The 25,664-nt window shown below is 35.8% G+C and overlaps 1 protein-coding gene across 2 annotated transcripts; it reads right to left on the bottom strand.

The window, feature by feature from the left end:
* Window positions 1-315: 315 nt before the first annotated feature.
* Window positions 316-25,450, bottom strand: mfsd2b (MFSD2 lysolipid transporter B, sphingolipid; the record flags this gene model as incomplete). Of its 2 annotated transcripts, XM_082148606.1 has the most annotated exons (15): window positions 24,589-25,446; window positions 23,921-24,096; window positions 16,454-16,579; window positions 15,525-15,649; window positions 9,487-9,610; window positions 7,899-7,977; window positions 7,523-7,704; window positions 6,100-6,190; window positions 4,925-5,046; window positions 4,498-4,581; window positions 4,203-4,286; window positions 2,361-2,470; window positions 1,630-1,773; window positions 1,260-1,436; window positions 316-599 (listed from the first exon to the last, which is right to left on the bottom strand). In XM_082148606.1, the coding sequence occupies exons 2-15, from the start codon at window positions 24,089-24,091 to the stop codon at window positions 548-550; spliced, it is 1,671 nt and encodes a 556-aa protein (XP_082004732.1). In that variant the 5' UTR covers window positions 24,092-24,096; window positions 24,589-25,446. The 2 variants fall into 2 exon arrangements, with proteins under 2 accessions (XP_082004732.1, XP_082004733.1); XM_082148607.1 differs by lacking the exon at window positions 316-599 and having other exon boundaries at window positions 1,256-1,436; window positions 23,921-24,098; window positions 24,589-25,450.
* Between the last annotated feature and the right edge of the window lie 214 nt (window positions 25,451-25,664).

The raw sequence follows: 25,664 nt of genomic DNA, 5'->3' as shown, positions 1-25,664 counted from the left end.
GCATTACCTGATTATTATTTATAGGATTATAATTATTATTTTAGTAAATCTAAAGGATTCTTTGGGCTTATTTAAACAACATACTGTACACACACACACACACACATACAGATAGATGCATGAACTACATGAATTCATCCAATTAATATTCAACACTTTTATTATCATTATTATATATTTTATTTTTATTGAAGCATCATTGAAATATGCTGAAGCGACGTGAACCAGCACCATTTTTTATTCATCCTGGAATCAAGTCAATTAAAAATATTTATAATCACTATAACATCTTAATATATTATCAGTATATTTTCCCTCAGGAAATCCTTATATATATATATAATGATATATAATCCATTCATGTCATGTGTATAAATTAGATATATGTGGCTATATGTTCGTGTGAAAATACAGAAACAGACTGAATACAGAAACAAACTGAAATGTTTACATTAAAACATATTATAAATCTCACACAGTGTAATATACACCAACACAACTCATCCCAGCACTGGGCTGGAATATCAGGATCTGCTGTTTGAGGACGTTACGCACTGTTCAGATCAACTCTGAGAGATTTGCAGGTTATGCTCTGGCTTCTGAAAAATAAATGACATGTATACATTTTATTATATATAATATATGCAAAAAATTATAATAATTGTATATACACAGTACAGTATATATATATATATATATATATATATATATATATATATATATATATATAAAATAATAATAATTTGTAAAATATAAAAATGCTTCTTTATACTGTATATTATATACACACACACTACTGTTCAAAAGTTGTTTTTTAAAATATTTTTATTTAATCAAAAATACAATAAAAACTAATATTGTGAATTATTATTACAATAAAAAAAAAAGATATATATATTATAATTTTTTTTAAATAAAGCTGCTTTATATTTTAGTGGAAACTGTGATAAAAATAAAGGTTTTATGTACGGTACTTTATTTTTGCTTTTTATTAACAGGGAACCAATGATAACACTAACAATATGTTCTACTATTATAAATGTCAGAAACTGATGAATAGAAAGTTTAAAAGAACAGCATATATTTGAAAATATATATTTTTTGTAAAATTATTAATGTCTTTACAGTCTCTTTTGATCCAATTTAATGCGACCTTGCTGAATAAAAACATACAGACTCCAAACTTTTGTAATAACTTAAGTAATACTTAAATACATATGGATTATATGTAAGCCTGAAATGTGACACAGGGTCATTACCTGAGCTCTTCCAGGGCGAGTTTGTTTCGTAATCTGACATCCTCGCTGATCGGGTACACCATGAGGATCATGAGGCCTGTGGTGATACAGGCCACCGGGGCGGCGCCGATGAGCAGTTTCAGTGTGTAGACCACTGGAGGGGGCTGTCTGCACGCTCCTGTGTCATAACCAGCAAACCTACAACACCAACAAACTGTGCATTCAGCTTTCATGGGATATGCTGCACAAAAATAATCATGCATTTACTCATTTACTGACTGGTTTCCAAATGTCAATGAGCAAAGGAAAATATCAAATTCTTAATATTACAGTGTTTACACCAGTGGTCTGTCATGAATCATTATTTCCAGAGTAATGAAAGAGTGCTCACTGTAGACAGAGTGTGGACACTCCAAGAGAAATGCCTGCAGCGAACTTTGTGAAGAAGGCATATAGGGAGTAGAAGATCGCCTCGTGTCCCTTCGAGTTGCGGTTTGCCAGTCTGAAGTCATCCACTACATCTGGTAGCATTGACCTGAGCAACAGGAAACACAACACGGCAGAGGCATCATTCATCATCTCGTATTAAACACTGACATTGGTTCCATAAAGCCAAATCCTCTTTGTAGACGGCACATAAAAACTGCAATTTACTCATTTGGGGCCTTTCCAATCAAGCAGAGTCTATCTTTAAAAACCAAAAAATAGCATGACCCTGCCATGAAACCTGTTATTTGGAGATTACTGGTTATTAAACCTATATATGAAAGTTAAAGCTTGGCCGGATAAAATAAACCTTATATTACGCTCTTTATGGATCACTTTTAAAGTCGGCATGAAACGGAAGTAGTGATAGTCTACTTCCCTTAGACTACTTGACCGAATTTTCATTTTTGGGTGAACTATCTCTTTAAATGCATGACATAAACTATATTCAAACTATATTTATACTACATTTTGAAGAAAATGCTGCTTTTTTTCATTGCCGCTGCTTTTTTTCTTCATTGACACAGCAAAAACTAATCTACTAATTATTCTGTGAACACAAAAAACACAAAGTATTGGATGCATATTCTTTGTTTATGAATAGTGCAGTATTATATTTCGGTTTGGAAGACTCACCATGGTAACAAGAGAGAAGCAGCCACACTAAGCCCAGACGATACGGCCACAACATATGCCACTATCAGATTAGGGATGAACACCAGCATCACCGTGAACGGCATGATCCACTGTTTCAAACATAAGCATTAAACCATTTAAAGTTGCAATGAGAATGCTTTTAACCTCCAGAAATGTATAATGCATTTGATAAACATTTTAAAATGGCTCCAGTCATAGGGTACAACGGGGCTAAAGGCACTACTTCCATAGTGTGTGAAAAAATATATCTGTTTTTATTGAACATTGATGGAGCAACAGATTTTGTGTGAAAAAAAATCATAAAAGCAGTCTGTTTGTTTAAAAATCTTATAAATGTATAAATGTACCCACACATGGGGTAAAACTAGCATGAGGCAAAAGGCACAAACTATTGATACAAATCCTTTAGCTAAAATAATATGTTTTTAATAATGTCTAAGTTAATACTTGTTCAAAACAATCACTTTGGCAAAGTTTGTACTGTTTTTGGTTTATTTTGCTAAATAAAATAATTCATTTTTGCTTAATAAATATACTGTCATTAAAATATGTTTATTTAAAAAAACACAGAAACAAAATAATTTAAAAAAGATTATGAAAGATCCCATAATCATTTAAAAAAATCTTTATAACAAATAAATATAATATTTTATTATATGATATGATTAATATCATATTTTTAAATGATGGTTTCATTATAAATATGGTGATTATCTCTAAGGTGGACACCCAACTTAATATATATTTACCATCTGAATCTAACCATGTCATGTCAACAAATGGAAAAGTCAGACGGCTGTTTATTATCATATTAATTATTGTGCCTTTAGCCTCAACTGAAGCACTTTTTACCCAAAATACCATACTTTTACATATTCATCTGTTATTCAACTGTTGCTTTAATTACCCTGAACAAGACCTTTGTCTCAAAATATAGACAATAATTTTATCAATTTTCATTTGCTAGATAAATCTACAACATTTAAAAAAAACCATTAAATATGAGATCAAATTAGTGCAAAATCACCTTTGTGCGATTGCGTCAAAGTTCGGACAAATTTCCATGTGCATCATCAAAAGCGGTTGTTAAAGTCCCCCTGTAGTCAATAATTGTATCCCTTAAAACTCCTCTTTGATCACCAAAATAACATATTTAAAAGTTGTTTCTTTGAAAATAATTTTTGGATGTAACTCTACACCCTTGCCTCATTTAGTATGCGCGGTTCTATGAATATGCAAATTAGCCCACCTCCACTCACTCACACCAGCTCAGATCCACTCGTTGACGTGATTGGTTACAAGGTAGTTTGTGACGTCAGAAACACCAGCGATTTCTAACCGTGTTTTTGAGTCGGTCTTTGGTTCACTGTAGTTTTTAAGGACAAAATACTCGGCAATGGCGCTGACTTATGAATTTGCACATGGTTTGTCTTATATACAACATTAAAAGCTTGATTTTCACCACTAAGAAAAGAGCTGTGTTGTGCCATCTAGTGGTTTAAAAGATAATTAAATCAAATGTGCCTTTTACCCCGGTGTGCCATAACAGCGGTCAGTGGTTTAGAAAAGGCCATTTATTCAGTATAAAACTAGTTTCCCAACATATTCTGAGATCACATGACCAGCAGAATACTATTGATTTTGATTAGGCCACTATTATCAGACACATTCAGAAGAAACACTGCTTTATGACACACTATATAGTAAAAAATACCCAATAATTGCTGTTTATAATGTAGTATCCTTTGATCATTTATAACTGAATAAAGAGTCATCCAAATCACTGATTAAGAAAAAAACACTTGATAAAGTAACAATTACTGTAATGCCGCAGAATGCTGCTGTCTTCTTCCCGAACTTCTCAAGGAACCACTGCCAGAATGGGATACTCACTGCTGCTGACATCTGGGAAGATATAGAAATTCAGTCACATGTTCATTCTACCCAAGATACACACATTAGAGAACTATAGAGAGCTTTGTCTTCATTTTTAACGTCAGCAACAAACAAACAACCAATGACAGGTCAATTGAAATGGATATGACATCAACAATATCTGTTTATTGAATAAAGTTCATGGGGGTGTCAGGTTTTCATGTCTTTATCAGGTACTCACCAGAATTGTCAAAACAATGTTCTGAAAGTGATCTCGAAGCTCCACCGCATACGTGCAGAACAGCACAAAGTTACTTTGTATCAACTGCAAATGGACATATAATACAGTTATAATGATGTCATTAATTAATCCAGCCCAAAACACAGTGATTAAAGGAATAGCTCACCCAAAGATGAAAGTTTTTGACTTTCATGTTCCATCGGACAAATAGCCCATGGGTTTGGAACGACATGAGTGCGAGTAAGACAGAATTTAAATTTTTTGGGTGAACTATCCCTTTAAGAAAACCTGAAGGCTACATTCTGGGAATGTATTCAGAGTTTCAAACATGATGAAACTGTATATGCTGCTAATAAATATAATAATTCAGTTACATACAACTGAACGAACTACTGTAGAATGAAATACCGGAAGGAAAGTATGTTACCTGGATGGCCACAGATATGAAAAGGAAAGCTGCCGTCAGAGTGAGGTAAGACCCGTGCTTCATGACCAAAATAAAGCCCTTATGGAAAGGAATGGCTTTGTCCGTTTTAGTAGCGTAGGGATCTAATGCAGATGGAAAAGCGGAGAAAACACAAGTTAGATATGTTTTCTGAGGTACAGTGTGACACTATTATATGACACATTTAAACGCTAAAATATGTTTTAGACACAATAGTTATGCTGCAGTTTTCCATATAATTAAAGAGTGAAAGACACTTTCAAGCTAAGAAAAAAAAAAAAGTGCAATAAAATGAGTCTTCTGAAGCCATTCGGTAGCTTTGTGTGTAAGTTAGAATTCAATTATAAATATAATTTGCACTTGCACGTATTCAAACTTGACGGGTATGCCACATTTGAATATAAGTGAATGGATTTTGGTCTGTTTTGTTCTGTTCACACAAGCTATCATACACACTACTCTTCAGAAATTTGGGGTCAATATGGATGCAAAAACAAGGGTGCATAGTGATAGTAAAGACTTTACATGTATACAAAAGATTTCTATTTTCTTTTGTACTTTCTATTCGTCACAAAAAATATCACGGAAATCACGATTTCCCAAAAAAACAGTACAATTGTTTTTAAAAAGGATTACAACAAGAAATGTTTCTTGAGCATCAGATCATCATATTAGAATGATTTCTGAAGGATCATGTGACACTGAGGACTGGAGTAATTATACTGAAAATTCAGCTTTGACATCACAGGAATACATTATTTTAATATATATTTTAAAAGAAAAGTTATTTTAAATTGTATTAATATTTCACAAAATATATTTTTTTAATCAAATAAATACAGCTTTGATGAGCATAAGAGACTTTCTTTCACAAGCAATAAAAAAATCTCAAAACCCAAACTTTTGAACAGTTGTGTATCTTCAGAAAACATAGGATATATAGCAGAAAAGTCATTTTTGGTGTGTTTAACAGAGATCAACAACTCCAAACTTCTCTTTAGACTGTATAGAAAAGAGCAGCGTGCATCTCCTCTTGCATTCCACAGAAGGAAGTCATTTGGAAATTTGTTAATTTTTTGGGGTGAACCAAGCAAACTTTTCCATTGGGATGCAGTGGCAAAACAAATGTACGCCACAAGATTACTGCACATGCTCACCATCTCTCTCTTTGACTCCCAGAAACATGACCACCGTACAAACCAGAAACAGCCCACCGATCACTCCGGCAGCGATCATGTACACTTCCTTCTGTAAAGAGAATCAGACCATGAGAAAACAGTCCTGCAAAACATCTGTCTATCATTTAATTATATCTTTAATACATCTTAATCTTTGGTTGTAGTTTTATTCCAGTACATGGTTGTCATGTTCCAAATTCATTATATTAATTTGGGTGTAGTGGCTGCTTCAGGCTTCGTACTGTATGGTCTTGTAAATTTTAGCGAGCTCAAATTAGGTGCAACCCCAGAAAAGAGGAACTTTTCAATCTATTCCCCCCAAACAGGAACTGCTCTGCCCTAAACAACCTCAGGATTGTTTGCTATTTTTCCACGGACCGCGGCAAGCACTTGATTATTGTTCCAGATCAAAAGAGCCGTTTCAGAGGAGACGGTTGGCGCGCCCTTCCATCTCACCGCCTTTCGGCCCGGCCACAGAAGAATGTGCAGTGACACGGTGCGTGTTGGATTGAGCCCGACCGCCTCAGAGAGCTTTAACCAGAGAGACGCTCTGCAGTCCAGCTCCAAATAGCTGTGGGCCTTCAGGGTTCTCCATCATGGGTTTCCACTATGGAACCCTCAGCCACATCCACAAGCCAAGCCTGTCGGTTCACTCACAAGTCGGTTTTGACTGACATGGAGCTCAGCGGCTCTCGGCTCAAAATAGAGTTATACAGCCCCCAAAACAAGCACATTCATTTATTGATTCTGAGGACTCTGATGAATATAAATTGATCCTCCAAAGGTCAAGCTCTAGAAATCCATACCCAATTAAGTTTTGAAGGGTTTATGGTTGGATGAAATGATGATTGATGATTTCAGGGAAAAACAATCAAAGCATATTACAATATATTATATTTGAATATATCAACAAATGTTTTAATGATTACATATATATATATATATATAATATATATAACTCTTATATATGTTATCTTATATATATAACTCGACTCTCTTGTGAATGTGCATACGGCCGTTGCTGGAGGCCAGTGGTTATAGTGAATAAAGTTTTAAATCTTTTTTAAACTTTATAGAGCCTTATTTTTTTTAAAAATCTTACAAAAACCCATTGCTTCGCTTCAGAAGTCATTTATTAACCCACTGAAGTCGTATGGATTACTTTTATGATAGATGGATGCGCCTTTTGGAGCTTCAAAAACTCAGGCTCTATTCATTCCCATTATAAAGCTTGGAACAGCCAGGATATCTTTATATAACTCACGATTGTATTCAGTCATATACACCTAGGGTGAGTAAATTATGGGCTAATTTTCATTTTTGGGTGAACTGTTTCTTTAAGTGGAGTGGTTCACTGGTGCACTTTTAGGTGAGTTTAAACAACTGTGACTGTGACACGTACAGCATGAAACAGGAAGTCCTGTGATAGCGCCAGGGATCTGATGATCTCTGTGCCACTGCTGTTTGCCAGGTGACCAGTCGTCAGGTTCCGATGTGGACAGTGCTTCAGAGTGTGTGCGCTCGCTACAATCTGACCCTGAATGGCGGCACCGACCAGCGTCCCAAGCACCTCCACCGTCATACCTGCACATATGCATGCACAAAAGTGTTAAATCATTCTTTACATTCAAACATATGCAGTTCTCAACATATAAGCACTTGGCAAGCATTTAATTTTGGATTATTGGAGCACAATGAAATCAGATGTTAATATTCTAGAGCAAATCCAAACATGGGTTTAAAGATGAACAATGTTGTCTGTGTAGCTGTAAGCTTACGGTAAGCTGTAGCAGAGTCTCTCTCTCGCTGGTCGGTGCTCAAGAACATGGTCAGGGCGGAATAAGGCACATGGAAACACTGCAAGAAAGATTAAGAATAAAATACAAGACAAACAGTGATTAAGATGGAAACTGAACATTGACATTTAATGTATTATGAAAATGCAATACATTATTGCACACAAAAATTAAAATACATTTTAATAAATATATGCTTAATGTGAAAAAATCCCAATATTAAACCAGTGAATAAACAAATTATTTAGTGTAGACTTTCCTAAAAGTTTTTAGGTTGAGCAAAGATTCAATTTTGCCTGTATTATGGCTTCTTCAGACCAGGTTTAGGTTTCTAGGTTTTTTAAAGCAGTGGTTTTTTATAAAAAAAAACAGATAATAAAAAGTTCTCATGGAGGTTAAATAGGACCACCTATGGTTCAGGCAATAAAATTATTTTTGGTTCTAATTGGAAGCTTTATGTTTATTATTATGGAGCGTTCTGTACGCTCTCATAAGTGATGATCTAAAAAAAAGGCAAGCAAAATGATGAGTGATCCAAAATTAGAGCATGTACATTTATCAGTGGTTTCATAACCACTCATCTTTCCCATTTATATTATGTTGTATATAATTCCCCAAAAAAACAGCTCATAAATCAATGCAATTCATTTTAAGAACAACATGTTCTGTGTAGGCTACTTATAAATGTGCGATAAATCAATATTTATCAAAGTACAGCAAACCTTCCTTGAACTTGCTTACATACTGCATTGCATGCTTGCTATAAGTGTGCACTACTGTCAGCTATAGCTTTTCTAATTCTCACGAAAGCCAAGTCAGCACTGCGGCAGACCAACGGCCCAAACGGCTACCAAAATAAATCTAACTACAGAGTGCTTCTCCAGCGGTGCTTCTGTTTCTTAAGAGTTCCCCATATTGTCCATTTAACTTCCATTAAGGGTTTTGATTCTGAGTAGCTGGAAGATTTGTTTATTTTAACATAACCCAAAGCTTAATTATGAAAAACTGACAAATTAGAATCATGTAAACTACCGGTACTACAACCTTCTACATGTACACTAACAGCAGCTGGTGTCTCTCAGCTTTGTGCTTACAGACAATGAAGAACGCTAAAAGAGGAAAGCAGCATTTATCCTCTCGGGTGGTTTCGGGCAGGTTGTACCATGTATTTATCAAGTAGTTAGAATGACTTTTCATTACAGCGTAAACCGATGTGGTCAGAACGGCTTCCCCACTCCAGCACTTATTGGCAGGTTTTTACGGAGGACAGAATGAGCCAAGCCATAGTAACAAAGGATAGAAACACAAATAAATCATGGAAAACTCCATGCAGAGATCAAAGAGGCTGGGCTATAACCACACTATATTTTGTTGACAAGCATTTTTAGCAAGATTAAATTTACTTGAGAAGCAACACTGCATCAGATACACTACCTATCAATAGTTTAATGGGGTCAGTAGGATTTTTATTTTAAAGAAATGTGTCTTCTTGTTAATGTATAAACGATTATTTACCATTCAATTATAGTACAACTCTAAGAACATCGAAGCAAATATGCTGGATACTTACTGTGATGAGAGTTTGGTAGAGACAGTAAAAGCCCAGATACCAGATGAACCTCCCATTGGTAAAAGGTGGGACAAACCAAAGGTAGAAGTAAGAGACCACCACAAATGGAGTGCAGCCCACCATCCTGGAGGAGAAAAGGACGCAAACGTCTTAATGCAATTAAGTGTAAAAAGACAAAATGTCAGTAGCACTTTATTTTTACAGCCCTGTTCTCAATTAACATCCTATGTACTTATTATAGTAATTACAATAACTGGGTAATAACTAGGTAGTAACCCTGAACCTACCCCAAAACCTAACCTTAACCCATGTAGTTACCTTATATTAACCAGTACTTTCTTGGATAAGTACACTGTAAGTACACATGAGTGCACATACTGTAAAACAAAGTGCAACCAAAATGGTTTATTATTTAGTGATGGTGAGATATCAATGTCCAATTTTATAACATTAAATAGATAGATAAATTAGATAATTTGAGTATGATTATCAGTATGCACATGATTGAGAATGTGAAAACAAACAAACAAACAAACAAACAAACAAACAAACAAACACACAAACAAATGTTTTTGGGACAATATTTCGGGCAAAAGTAATCTGGTCACAGGAAGTGCTAGAAAGGAAAATTAACTATATAACATTGTTAAATTTGCTAAATAACATTGTCTTCAATAGATGTCTTGTGGTTGATCTCCCATTTCAGCTTCTGAACTAATCAATATAACCCCCACAAAGGGCAGCTTGAGTATCATCTTAAAGCTACAGTGCACATTTATAGCAGATTTGTGTATCTGTGTATCAGTGTCGTCTCTGTTTGTATGGACGCTACAGCAGACTGAAGGAATGATCATCTAAAACAGTGAATCGCACACCGACAGTCTTATTCTGACGAAGTCCTCTTCACAGAGTGAAGCTGGACTTGGGGAATGTGTTGGCCATATATAATTCATACTGATACAAGTCTTGCATACTATTATGAGAGAGGCAGTCAGCTGGAGGGTTGAGAGGATTTCAAACACACAGCTGAATGTGCCTTTTCTCAGCAATTTATCCCCATATACCAGCTAAATTATATATTCTACACTTTTGCAGATTTTTAAAAAGAGCAATCTATCCATGGATTCGTGAGGCAAAGGCGTACAAGAAATATACTTTACGTAAAGAAAGTATGCAGATGTGAATGTTTGGCCAAAACATTGAAATGCCTTTACATGTATTAACCATTAAATGTGTTTGTCACCTTACTTGTTAATCAGGTAAAGATGAGTTGATAGATAGATAGATAGATAGATAGATAGATAGATAGATAGATAGATAGATAGATAGATAGATAGATAGATAGATAGATAGATAGATAGATAGATAGATAGATAGATAGATAGATAGATAGATAGATAGATAGATAGATAGATATGTAATGTACATCAACGAATGGGTTCCCGGATCTTTATCGAAAACTGACTCGTTCAGGGATGGCGTGAACGTGTGAGTTCAAGGTTGCTGTTTTATTTATTTTTATGGTTCATTAAAAAGAACCGATTTACAGGAGTCAATTTCCATGAATCAAACATCACTGCTCATTGTTGTGTGCAGGAAACATTGCACACGCTCTAACGAGAAGAAATCTGGCGAAACCGCAAATGGACGAACACAAAGCTTTCACAACTAATCACATTTTAGTCACAGTCTATAGCCCTGTTTTCCATATCTCTCTCTGACTCAGGAGCGAGACTTGTCCCACAGTAAGCATTCAGGTGGTTGGCTTTCATACTAAATTACGTGACCTTGTCAACTCTAGAACTATCACAACCCTGTTCCTGTAAAGAAAACCTCAATGTTTGGTCAGGGACTTTCTAAGCAGTTTACCCTGGACACACTGACCTCTGTGCCACACTGCTTTTCACTTTCACAGAGGATAAACAACTGTGAGCAAACAAGCAACAGAGAACAGGGAGGTAAAGAGAGTGGCCAATTCTGGCACAGTCCAGATGCCACTACTGTAGTGTGGAGCAACTTCTGTGTGCCCTGCTGATTGTTCGGCCACACAAAGGAGCCACCGTACAGGAGAGAGAGAGAGAGAGCAGGACAGACGGGTTCATGTGAATGGAGAGAGCCAGACGGTACGGAACCTGGGTGTGCTCTTTGATACCAATCTTTCATTTAAAAGTCACGTTTATAGTATCTGTAAACTGCATTCTTCCATCTTAAAAATATATCTAAATTACTTCATATGCTCTCAATGACAAATGCAGAACAATAAGTTAACGCGTTCTAGATTATTGTAATGCTCTTATGGGTGGTTGCCCTGCACGCATAATAAACAAACTACAGCTGGTCCAAAACGCAGCAGCTCGAGTTCTTACCAGAACCAGGAAGTATGATCATATTAGCCCGGTTCTGTCAACACTGCACTGGCTCCCTATTAAACATCGTATACATTTTAAAATATTGCTGATTACTTACAAAGCACTAAATGGTTTAGCTCCCCAGTACTTGAGCGAGCTCTTAACGCATTATAGTCCTTCACGTCTATTGCGATCTCAAAATTCCAGCCAGTTGATAATACCTAGAAAATCAAAATCGACTGCTGGCGGTAGATCCTTTTCCTATTTAGCACCAAAACTCTGGAACAGTCTTCCTAACATTGTCCGGGAAGCAGACACACTCTGTCAGTTCAAATCTAGACTAAAAACACATCTCTTTGACCTAGCATACACATAACACATAATAAACGTCTATCATTCAATGTTAGGCTGCATAGATTAGGTCAGCCGGGAACCGGAAACATTCCCCATAAATCCTGATGTACTCGTTACATCATAAGCAGAATGGCATCTACGCTAATATTAGTCTCTCTGTTTATCCCGAGGTTTACCGCAGTCCGCCAGATCCAGGCTGTATCCAGATCTGATGAAGGACCTGAGCCTGGACACGACGACAACGCAGTCCTGAAGTGTCAACTAGTCTCTCCCCTGTGAAGGCCTCCTTCTCCTTCCCTTCACAGGTTTGCGTTTTTAAAGCTTGCGCAGAGATAAAAAAAAAAAGGCTTGCACCTTGGAACCTATTTCAAGGTTTGTGTTCTCGAACCCCAGGCTCTGTTGTTGTGTGGATGAGCGGGCCAGAGCACAGTAAGGGTTTTCTGTTAGAACGGTGTCGTGTTAGCGGCCCCTAAGTTAATAACTAATGATCTTTGCAATTGAAGTGAATCAATCAAAACTAAATTTAGCTGGACAATAACTTTATTCTAGGAGCTGCTGTAAAGCCAAAACAATCTCTGTTACTGTAATTTCCTATTATCTCTGTAAAGCTGCTTTGAAACAATCTATATTGTTAAAAGTGCTATATAAATGAAGGTGACTTGACTTGACTTGACTATGTAAGGTGCTGAATGTGAATGTGAGATGACCTGATATTTTAACTCTGGGAGCAAAGTGACCTGAGGGAAAAAAGCCTGAGACCGCTAGTTAAAATGCACTGATAAAAATGATTCTGTGTTGAAGTAAATACTACAGAAAAAAAACGAATGTAATTTCTACATTGAAGAAAAAAAGAAAGAAGAGGAAGTAAATTTGATATTATTACTCAATTCAAGCTAGTAGAAATTAAAGCTTGAACTTATAAGTATAAGTATATTTTATTTGGAATTGTTTGTTATGTTTAAAATGGTGCTTCGAGTAAGTATCAAAGTTTAAAAATTAAAATTAAATTAAAATTAAAGCTACACTGTGTAGGATTTTCTCCCATCTAGAGGTGAAATTGTTTATGACTACCAACTGAATATTACTTTCTAGCCCTCCCATTCCGAGGGCTTTTTAACTCCTACGGTGGCCATATTATTTCAAATCTTCCGGCAGTCGCGAGTAATCTCCCCTCGCATTCGTCACGGTGCCACTGAGTGTAAAAACGCGAAAGGCGAAGCTTGAATTTCCAGGTATGTCCCTCTTTGGCTAATGGCTGCCGCCATTCGAGCGACTCGCTCCTATGTATTCTAAATGACAGATTCTACGCTTACGAGAATACTTGATTAGTTGGTAGAAGTAATTACATATCATTTTGAAAGAACAAAGTGTTTTTTTGCTAAGAATCAACTTAAAAAATTACACAGTGTAGCTTTAAGTAAAACCTACTAAACTTTCTAATACTGTTGATCATTCACTGGGGCAGAATTTGTAGAAACAAAGTCTAACTGGCCAAGTTAAATTGACTTATTGTTGATAATTTTACATAACTTAGTTGAGCAGTTTTTACTTAATTCCATACATGTGAAATTTACTTAAAAATATGAGTGCAAAAGAAAAATTAAGTAAATATACATCTTAATTTTTTTTTAATGTGTTCTCTGGACTTAAGGATTGGACACACAAAAAAGAACAATAAAACATGAAAAATATATAATAAAACGATACAAGATCTTTTAAACATTAAAATATATCTTTCCAGATTTAAAAAAGAAAAGAAAAAATTCAACGTTTTTAAAGTGTTACCCAAAAAATGCATACAAATAATAAATAATAATAAAAAAAGAAATTCTATAAATCAGCTTACTCACAACTTCCCTGTTTCTGGAACAGACTTTATATGTTTGTGGTATTACATAATTTCTTTGTACGTCAAAGAAAGAGATTTAGATTTAAGTGTCCGATAAACGTTAAGAGCTGCACTGAGCTTCCAAAACATTAACATGAGAGTTAAAAGAGGTCAAAAACCTGTGCTTTAAGAAAATCACTGATTACGTAACTAAAACCAAAAGAAGTATCAGAGAAGAAATTTCAAGCGTGATGCCGATAGGATGAGTAATATAGCAGAATTCCCCCTTTTAAAAGAGAATGCAGAATCTGTAAATCAACATATTGTCTTTGTGTTGACATGGCTTTAGCATAATAAACACTGAGACACACCAGAAGGCCCACATGGGCATGGCTCAGATGTTCTGCAGTGATTCTCTGAAAACAAACCCTAACTACTTCCTCCCGGACACTATGATGTCACATCAGAGTGTAATCAGAACTTCCTGTCAGGCACTCACATCTTGGGCATGTCATCACTTTAATCTCCTGAGACGTCCACAAGCCCATTTTAAGAAGCCTTCAACCTTCAGAAACCTGTTTGTTACTTGCTTAGATGTAATTTGTTAGAATATAGGTGCTATTTTGCACCTATATTCTATATAGGTAGAATAGTGCTATTTTGACTAAATCTTGAACTAAAGGCAGGAATACACAACTACACAACATCTGAACAGATATTAAAACACTAGGCATCATACACTTGCTGATTTTGTAAGTGCAAGGGTTCCGGAAGTATTTTTTCCCATTCAGTTTCTCCATAGGATAATTGATTTTTAACAATAACTTAAAAAACTTTAAAGACTGCCCTACTGTAAGCTACGAGGTTGTTAATCTATGCTATCTGCTTCTTTTGAAGCCATCAGCCAGCATTATTTCAGCTTATTTATTTAAATAATCATGTTTAACAGTGCAATTTGTGGTGAAAAACGACATGCTTTGCAGAAAATTCCACCAATCAGAGAGTCGAAAAGAGCAAAATGAGCCAAAGGAGCTATTTAGCTCCGCCCACTCCCATAAAGCACTGTGAACGACGATCTCGCTACGCTCTCAAAATACTTAAATATTTGTATACGTATATATATTTTGCAATGTAATTAAAAATATATAGTTTTTATATATACACTTAACATTTGTAAATGAGTAGTTTTATATTTCTCCATCGTTTTTAATTTGATTATGCTGTTTGCAATGCTTCATGGGATTGTAGTTGTTTCCCTCACTAAAGCCGTTAAGTACATAGTCTTGTACCTTTGTTTTTTTGTCCAGTTTTCGAAAACCTTTGATTCACCTCTGGTTGGCTTGGTTTATGGCTTATAATGATTTAACAAAGACTTATTTTAAAATCCATATGAGAAAAAATGAATGGAAAAACTATTTAACATGAATGGCATGCCTTTAGTATGAGAAAAACAATAGGTGCACTTTCAAACACACTGCTTCATTCACCAGTTCTCATACGCCACTCACCATGGCATGAGTCGTCCAATCTTTGTCCATTTACTCTTAGTAATGAAGAATCCCACAATGGGGTCAGTAACTGCCCCCCAAGCCTTACCGACGAACAACACCATGGAGGCCTGGAACGGGTTAATCTGTCAGGAGAAGAGAAAGTGAACATCTAGGCCGACATTAATAAATACCATCAAACCTTATGTTTTATTCATATTGTGTGGTTCTTGCAAATTAGAACAAGAGCAGAATCATTAACACAAGTTGAATTATTTTTGGCTTCTGTTTCAATTAATCAAATAATTAATAGGGTGCTATTCTGTGATTAATATGCTCCATTAAAAATCCTATCCTCAAGTATTATATCACAGTAAAAAAGCAACCACTTATTTTCCAGTGTCCGAAACCTGAGCCTCAAAAACTAAGAAATGCCATTTTCTTGAAATTACACAAAAACCCATGTCAGACCAACAGGATTGCCCCAAATGTTGTCCCGACTAGGCAAAACGAGTTGTCTGAACAAAGAATTTCATATTGCTGAAATGTTAAACATTTGTGAGTTCCCAGCATGCATTGCACTCTGAATAAATTAGGTGTTTACTTTTATAGATTTTTTTCCCCATCATTTTCCATTTGTTGATTGTCACTGTTTGCTGTTTGGATATCTTTGCTTTGCTATGCTTTTGACCATATACTGTATATGGCTATTATAACAACACATTTATTTCGTTATTAAATGAAAATTAGCAGAACAAGAAATATGTTGTTGTCTTGACAAATGTATTGGTTGAATGAGGCATTTAGCATTAAGAGAATGAACAAATAAAATTAAAATATTGACAAAAAAAAGAGTTGAGAGAACTCAAGTTGCCTTGGATTTTTAAGTTCTCCATTAATTTATTTTACAGTGTGACTTCATATTTTATTAAAATACCCAGAGATCTCACCTGTGCAATGTCAAGTAGATATATCTGAAGGAAGAATGCTGTTGCGCTCCCGGCGACCTGATTCGGTGCCCCTCCGATGGCGAAACATAGTTTGCTACAAACAGTGAGTTTCTGATCCAGATGAGTCTGAAAAAAAAAGTCTTGGGGTCAGAAAATTAGATGCAACCATTACAAATACAGTTTTTTTTGTTTGTTTTTGGAGAGTACAAGACCATCCTGTGTTTCTAATGTTAAATTTGGAAGCTGATTCCATTCTTACTGTGCCATTGCAAGTTTCATTTTCAAATATTTCTTTTTTAATTTATTTATTTATTTTATTTTATTTTTTTACCATTTTCTTTGATGTTGACGCTCTTTCTCTCTCTCTCTCTTTCTCTCTCTCTCTCTCTATTTAATATAATTTGTGTGTATATACACACACACACACACACACACACACACACACACACACACACACACACACACACACACATATATATATATATATATATATATATATATATATATATATATATATATATATACATTCATACACAATTTTCCACCTTATATTGATAGTAGCAGCAGAGCCATAAAAACCACCAACATGCAAATAGTTAAATCTCTCAAATAATGTGCTGTGAATTATATAATGGTGTTTTCACATTTTAATTTTCAATTTCTTCAAAGTAATTTTTCTGGATTTGATGTAGTCGGTCAGTACTTGATTAGGTTCTAGGAGTTCCTTTATTGAGGTTTTGAGGTGATAATCACAGCATCTGTCTTTGTGCAGTCGGTACAGAGTTTCTCTTTTCTCCATTACGTGGGTGGGATAGTTCGAAGGACCCTCAGTCCCGAAACCACAGGAAATATTTAATCCAGATGCTTCCCACTGCTGTGAGTGACGGGCTATTTGATCACAGAGAACACCCTTAAAATAACGGTTCTTCAAAGCTTCTTTCAAGGAATGATTTTTTCTATATATATTTCTTAAGTTGCTATATAGTTCTTTAAAGAATAAAGTGTTGTTTCTTAGGGTTAAAGAAAATGTCTGTAAAATTACCATTAGCTTTTCTGTGCTTCTACAGATTTGTATGTTTTCTTACAGTCGCAGGAAACATAAATATGTTCTAAGAATATTGTGCTACCATTCCCATTGAGTTATGAAAATAATTGAAATGAATGTTCGCTGAACATTGAAAACCAGTAATTTTTTTACGTTTTAAAAACCTTTTTTCTTGGTTATGTGAACGTTCACGTTCTGTGCTAGACTAACTGAGACTAGTCAGAACCTGCATAGTGTTTCTCTATTGATGGTTTAAATGCTTCTATTGCTCTCCTCAATTGTATGTCGCTTTGGATAAAATGCTAAATGATTACATGTAAATGTAACGTTATTTGAGAACAATATGGAAACGTTACTTTTAAAAGTTCTCTAAAGTTGAAAATAAACCGATTTGGGACGACATGAGAGTAAATAAATGATAAAGAATTTTCATTTTTAGTGCATTTTTTTCCCCATTTTTTCTATTCCTTTAAAATGAAACCACATCATTTAACTGCACTTGCCATTCAAAGGAACCCGGCAATGACACAATGGAAGCAACACGGGTGTAGTGAGTGACTTCTCTTTACCGTAATGATTAAAGAAATGCATACGTTTTGAGTGGTTTTCTGAATGTAAAGTGTTTCACACATTAAAAATGACACTGATCCCTTAGAAAACTCTGTGGATAAGGCAGAGTAAATGTGTGTTTTGAGGGTGTGTATGTGTATGTGTGTGTGTGTGTGTGTCTGCATATGTGCGGTGCGTGAGTAGAAAACGGAGGGGAGATCCTTTCAACACATAAAAGGGAAGTGAAACCGCCGCTTAGAGCCATATATTTATGAGAGAGATCTCGGAGACAGTCTGACAGACATTTGGTGCTGAAAATACTACAGAAGTCAAACACTCCTCTTTGAGTTGCTAACTCATTCATCCTCTCAATCAAAGCCGGTGTTTGGCGTCTCCAAGCCAACGTGCACTCTGGGTACCCTCGCAAAAAACACAACCACAGAGGGCAGGACCGATCTATCGCTCTTCAAAAGATGCTGTAATTAACTCACTGAATTTCCCCCTCACGTTCTTAACTTCACCATGATGAAAAAAAGATGAATGAACCCTAACCCTAATGATGAAGATCAGAGTTCACCCAAGTCTATATAATCTAAGTTCTGATGCTACTGAACAACAATTATGCCTCTAAAAGAGGAAAAGTAAGAGGATTTGATGGTGCTAAAGTGTGAAATGAATCAGGAAGATTGTGAGCTTAGACTAGAGGCAGATACTGTTCTAATTCTGGTTTATCTGTTAAGCATCACTATTACACACTTTGAGCTGAACAAACCAGTACAAAGTGTTGTGAAAAAAACACTTTTTTGTGATAAGTATATCTCAACACTCTTAAAACTAATATATTTGAGAAGCAGAATTGTAAAAAAAATAAAAAAAAACTGGCTTTAAATTAAAATTGTCTTATTTTGAACACATTGGCAAATAGTTTCCCCCCTTGTTTTAAAGCATACACCTCACTTGTAAATATACATGTATAATAAAAGTTTGTATGTAAGTTTGTACAAATAAATGTAGCCTATGTATGTATATATAAACCTTTATGTTAGATGTGATTAATCATGATTAATCGATTTGACAACACTAATATTAATACTTTTATATTTTTAATGGAAAACCAGACAAAAGTACTGGCATGAGGTATGCTAATACTTTTTGAAACAACTGGATGATTTCCAGCAGTCAGATGTTAAAAAAATTGCGGAAAGAAAATCAGACTTTCACTGCCGTTTAAAAGTTTGGGGTCAGAAAGGTTTTTAGCACAAATCCCTTATTGGCAGAGCTGCATTTACTGGATCAGAAATAAGTAAACACAATAATACTGTAAAGTAGCCTACTATTGCAATTTAAAATTTCTGTTTTCAATTTTAAATATATTTTAAATTATAATTTATTTCTGTGATGCAAAACTGAATTTTCGGCATAATTACTCCAGTCTTCAGTGTCACACAATCCTACAGAAATCATTCTAATATGATGATATCCTGCGCAAGAAACATTTCTGATTATTATCAATGTTGAAAACATGATGTTTTTATTCAGCATTTATTTGAAATAGAATTATTACAATATAAAATTATAATTTTATATTATAATATCATATATTCTATTTTAAAAGAATATCATTTTTTGTAACAATATAAAAGTTTTTACTGTAACTTTTGATCAATTTCATCCTTGCTAAATAAAAGTATTAATGTTTTTAAAAAAAATTAATAAAATAAAATAAAAATTGTAACCACCAAACTTTTGAACGGAAGTGTACATTGAACAAAGGACTCAGAGAATCTTATATTGGGATCTGTTGACTTGGATTGGTAGACAACGACGCAACACACCCCGGAGACCATCCACAACACTATAGCATCATGAATCGCTCGGATTCTCACAGTTTATTTTTGCTGCTGTTATCATGATAGACACAAACAGGAAGTCGTTGATTTGAGACACGAAATATCTGACTTCCTCACAGATTGAAAACAGCAAAAGCATGATAGCAGTACAGAAGTGTGGGAAGACAGAGTAAATATACAGCTGACATGAGGACCAAACTTTCCTTTTGGAATTTTGTCTCACAAAGCTTGTCAAGAACACGTTTGGGATAAATTTTACCCCAAAATCTAAATTAAAAACTATTATTATTCTTCTAATACACTCACCGGCCACTTCATTAGGTACATTGCTAGTAACGGATTGAACCCCCTTTTGCCTTCAGAACTGCCTTAATTCTTTGTGGCATAGATTCAACAAGGTGCTGGAAACTTTTTCTTTTGTTTCAGAGATTTTGGTCCATATTGACACGATAGCATCGTGCAGTTCCTGCAGATTTGTCGGCTGCGCATCCATGATGTGAATCTCCCGTTCCAGGACATCCCAAAGCTGCTCTAATGGATTGAGATCTGGTGACTGTTTAGTGAACTCAATGGTAGTTCAAGAAACCAGTTTAAGAAGATATGAGTTTTGTGACATGGCGTGTTATCCAGCTGGAAATAGCCATCAGAAGAAGATGGGAACACTGTGGTCATAAAGAGATGGACATGGTCAGCAACAATACTCAGGTCGGCTGTGGTGTTTAAACGATGCTCTATTGGTGTCAAGGAAATATCCTCACTTGCACCATTACACTACCAGCACCAGCCTGAACCGTTGATACAAGACAGGATGGATCAATCGAGACTCATCAGATCAAGCAATGTTTTTCCAATCTTCTATTGTCCAATATTGGTGAGCCGGTGAGAATTATAGCCTCAGTGCTCTGTTCTCAACTGACAGGAGTGACACCGGTGTGTGTCTTCTACTGCTGTAGCTCCTCTGCTTCAAGGTTCAATGTGTCGTGTGTTCAGAGATGCTCCTCTACACCTCGGTTGAAACAAGTGTTTATTTGAGTTACTGTTGTCTTTCTATCAGCTCAATCCAGTCTGTCCATTCTCCTCTGATCTCTGGCATCAACAAGGTATTTTCAGCCTACCAGCCTATCTAGCACCAACAACCATACCACGTTTAAAGTCACTTAAATCGCCTTTCTTCCCCATTCTGATGCTTGAACTTCAGCAGATCGTCTTGACCATGTCTACATGCCTAGGTGCCTTGAGTAGCTGCCATGTGATTGGCTGATTAGATATTTGCGTTAAAGGTACACTGTGTAGTTTTTTAAGTATTTTATTAGCTAAAATCAATGTCTTTTTTCATAAATATGTCCTCATTGGTGTAAAATTACCTCTGCCAATGATCTGACTTATCCTCGTAAGCGAAGAATCTCTTATCTTTATTTACATTGGACAGGTAAGTCCAAGGAGGCTTCCATGTCATTCCGCCATTTTGAAAAACAATAATAGCCGAGAGGGAAAAAAAGCACTAGGCTACCTTAACGCGTTTCCACAACGCGTTTCCGTTCAGAGCCAGCGTCATGTGACTGAAACCAGTTGAAATGGACAAGGAGATCATTGAGAGGCGCTTGTCACTGCCCTGGCAAATTTGAAAGGCTGCACTGCACGGTACTTCATAATGCAGGATCATACTTATGGCGAGCCATAGGAGAAGGGATCCTCGTCGCCAAAAAAGCTGAACATTTTATTTAAAAGGTAACGTGATCGGCCAATTCAAAAAACGAGGGTAAATATCAGGATAGCAGGATAGGAGAAAGACTTTGAAAGGGACGCTGAAGTTGCCTGCTTTCTTCTCGACGGGTAAGTCAATGTTACGGTCTAAATTACAAGCTTTTTTTCATTGCTTGGTTCTGTAATTCATTATATAGGCAGCATTACAGTAGAACATGTATAGTTAAACTCGATGAAGTGCTATTTGAAGACATGTTGTCATAGATTCTTGGTACATAACGGCTACCGTAGTTGCAACACGCATTTGAAAAAGCGAAGCACTAGAGACCACTATTCGTTTGAATGCGAAATACAATTTCACCGCTAGATGGTAGAAATTCCTACACAGTGTACCTTTAAAAAGCAGTTAAACATATATATAGTTACATTATTTTCATGATAATAAGCAATATTATTAAGCAAAATTTTTTTGCTTAATAAAAAATTTCTCTTTTTTCCATCTGATTTTTTGGGTGAAATGTGACCCGGTCCTGGCACATGATGACTCTATGATGTTTGTGAGATTCAACTGAACTAAAACTCTTTGTGCTTAGCCTACTTTCTCAGAGTTGCTGCTCTAAGCTGCTTTGCCCTGTGTATGTTCGCGTGAGGATGAATCTGGATGATATAATGAAGGGTTTACGGCTTCATGCCCAGCGGGATTTAAAAAAATGCATTTTATCATTACACTTGCAATGTCAAATTGACCCTGGACTTTCACCTCCAATCTGAATGCGATTTTCTTTTCCTGTGCAAAGAGTATGAAAAACAATATCAAGCTCGCAAAACCCAGACACGCAAGTGTAGCAATAATTTTTTCATGACTGTTGAATCAAATGTTCTCTGATGGAGTCTCAGTGGATTCAGACTGCATGAACAAACTGGAACATTGGTCTGTACAAACACGCCAGAGAGTCAAGTTAACCATAGAGACATAATCGCTCTTTCTCAAGACATTGATCACATGAATCCATAGTAAATCTCACAAAAGGTTTGAGAAGTAATACAATTTTCTTGAGGCAGCCTTTACTTTTGTAGTGGTACAGTGATAGTATCAGGTAATACCATGGTACTTTAATATATACCATGTTACTAAATGATTACCATCATCATGCTACATGATAATTATTTACAAGCTATTTCAAACAATACTGTGGTTAAGTTACAGTATAACAAAGGTATTAAATGTCCCAAAAAATCCATGCTAAAAGTGAATCCCCTTCCATTTCCACTTTAAATCTTTAACCTTCCACTATGAGAGTCTCCGTCTTTCCTTTTTGTAATGGCGTGCGTGAGAACAAGAGCTCCATTAGTGTGTTTTCCATACATTATTGACACACGTCTGCCATTTTCCCCTCGACCAGAGGGTCAGCGCAGAAGAACAGCACAGACTTTATTTCACTTGACAGATCATCCCTGACATTTTTTTTTTTTTTCACGGATGAAGGTCATATTGCTTCCAGATCTGTCAACAAATATTATGCTATCTTTAATTTTAATAGAAAAAAAATGCCAATATTTGCTGTCTGACTGCATTTACATGTCAAGGAACATGCAATTAATACAGTGATCTCTCCAAAAACTCAAATATTCATATACTTAATCTATTAATAACACTCAATTGTGATAATGACAGGGACACGCTTTTCATTTACTTTCAATGCACATTATATCTATTTCTAACCCAGATGATAATACACTGCAGTCTGTGGCTGTGAAAGGAATTCAGTTCTGATTACAGAAGTGATTTTTTGACTGGTGCAATGGTTAAACTCAAATGTAATCTTGTAATATACAACTTAAAAATACAGTTTGTGTCTTTACAGCAGTATGTACTTGTGGGTTTAACTGTCTGCCTGTCAGTGCTACGCCTAAGCAGCCTTTGGGCATGTGTGTTGGTAAAGCATCAAATCCACACAAACATTCCATGTGCTCATTAAAACATGCCATTCCACATACTTTCATAACATACAGATCCCGAAACGTTCAGACCGGTCTCATAACAAAAATACGTGTATATTGGCACCTGTTCCCCCCTGCTGAGTGTTCATCAACTCCAAAGTCCACAATACAGTTGATACTGTTATTTTTACACTCAAAAATTAATTTGTGCAACCCAAAGTAGTCAGGTTGATTCAGTCATATTATATTATTTTTTACTTGACCATTCATTTATGTACATTTAGATTGCAAGCTGATTTAAAAAGACACTGCAATTTGCACATAGCTCCCAGTTTAACACAGAAAAAAGAGAAAGAAGTGAGCATCACATTGCCTTACCTGTGGTGGTATCTTTGTGAAAGAACTTTCAGAGTGCTTCATCATGACTTTATCCCCTGATGTGACCCGGGCTTTCTCCCCCTTTGCCATGGCACCCGGTGTGACGGGTACAGAGACAGCAGCTGAACTCTCTGGCTTCTCAGAGCTGGCTACAGCTGTGCCTGCGTCCATTCACATACTGCAGCAGCGAGAGGATGGGCAGGGTTAGATACAGATGCTTCCCAGCTGTCACTCACAGATATGAGCCAATCACAGTCCTCGCTCTACCAAAACAAGCTGCTTACCTGAACGGGAAGCCTACATTCCTATATGCTGTCACAAAGACACTAAAACACTAAATAAACTCATATGCAAAGTAAAAGTTCATTAAGATTTTGTTTTTTTTCAGGTACTGAATAAATTAATATTATTAACATAAAACATCTAATGGTCACTTTTCCAGCAGAAATACTTTTAGTTCATTTAATGCAAAAATAATGATTTGTTTTCCGTGCATTTTTGATATCAAGCAACATATTCATTTGATTAAATAAATATCGAGTGCACATACACACAAAATGAAGATAGATAGATAGATAGATAGATAGATAGATAGATAGATAGATAGATAGATAGATAGATAGATAGATAGATAGATAGATAGATAGATAGATAGATAGATATCTAACCTGGGTGATGCGGTGAGATGCACATCTGCTGCAGCGGTGGATGAACTGCGGGTTCATTCCTTCACACACAAACACACACTCATTCTGCAGCAGCTCGTTCTATAGTAGTAATCACAAACAAGCGCGCCCCCTGCAGGACACCAAAGGCAACTCACAGGAGACAGCATAACGCTCTTAATAAACTCCAGGTTACAGGCCAAAGTAAAATGAAGTGACCAGTATCAGCTTCTGATAGTAAATTTAGGTAGGGCAGATTATTAGCGCTAGTTTATGTTATATCGTTTGTAAGCTTTATCTGCACATGCAGACACACTTTTGGCAGAGGTCTAGTGTCCTTGTGTTATTCAGCCTGAGGGTGGCGCTCTTGGCAGGCTTAAAGGACACAATACACGCATAAGTGCTTTCTTACAATTAATTTCCTTAGTATTTATTGCCTCAGAATGTTGTTTTAGAATATAACAAGTTGTGAAGGTAAAGTGAGGAAACGAAAATCATGTCTAGTACCAGGACAAACATAAACAAAACAGAACTGAGAACGTTTTAACCATAGACTGTAAAAAAGACTAAAACAAAACCATTTAAACTAATCGATTATACTTTCATTAATTTGATATGCACCTTCACAGAACAGACATGGCAACTAGTAACTGACCTGATGGAGAGACTAATATACACATATCTTAAGCAGGTTGATATCGTCTTGGTCTGGACCAGTTGTAGCGAGGTTTGTCTGAAATCTGCCCAAATGCACCTAAATTACAACGCGCTGCAGTTCCATTTTTCACCACAAATTTACATTGGGAAAATTGTGGGGCGCTGTAGAGCTGGCCAGGGCTCAGGCACCCTCTGCCCGGATTAGTATCATAATAATACATGCCTGGCAAAGCCATACGCTACATTTTGATATATCCTGCTCACTTTACGACTAAAATAGTCTAAATGCAAATATTATTTTTTTGTTGTTGCAGAATGCTAAACAAATTTACAATTATTAATATAGATAATACATCATGATACAATATATTAATATTTATATAGAGGTCTATGTTTTGGATTAATATTTTGGTGGAGCTCTG

Source organism: Leuciscus leuciscus (assembly GCF_965113295.1).
Source record: "Leuciscus leuciscus genome assembly, chromosome: 19".
NCBI lineage: Eukaryota > Metazoa > Chordata > Actinopteri > Cypriniformes > Leuciscidae > Leuciscus > Leuciscus leuciscus.
Note: the sequence above shows the minus strand (reverse complement) of the source record. Positions and strands in the feature narration are given on the sequence as shown.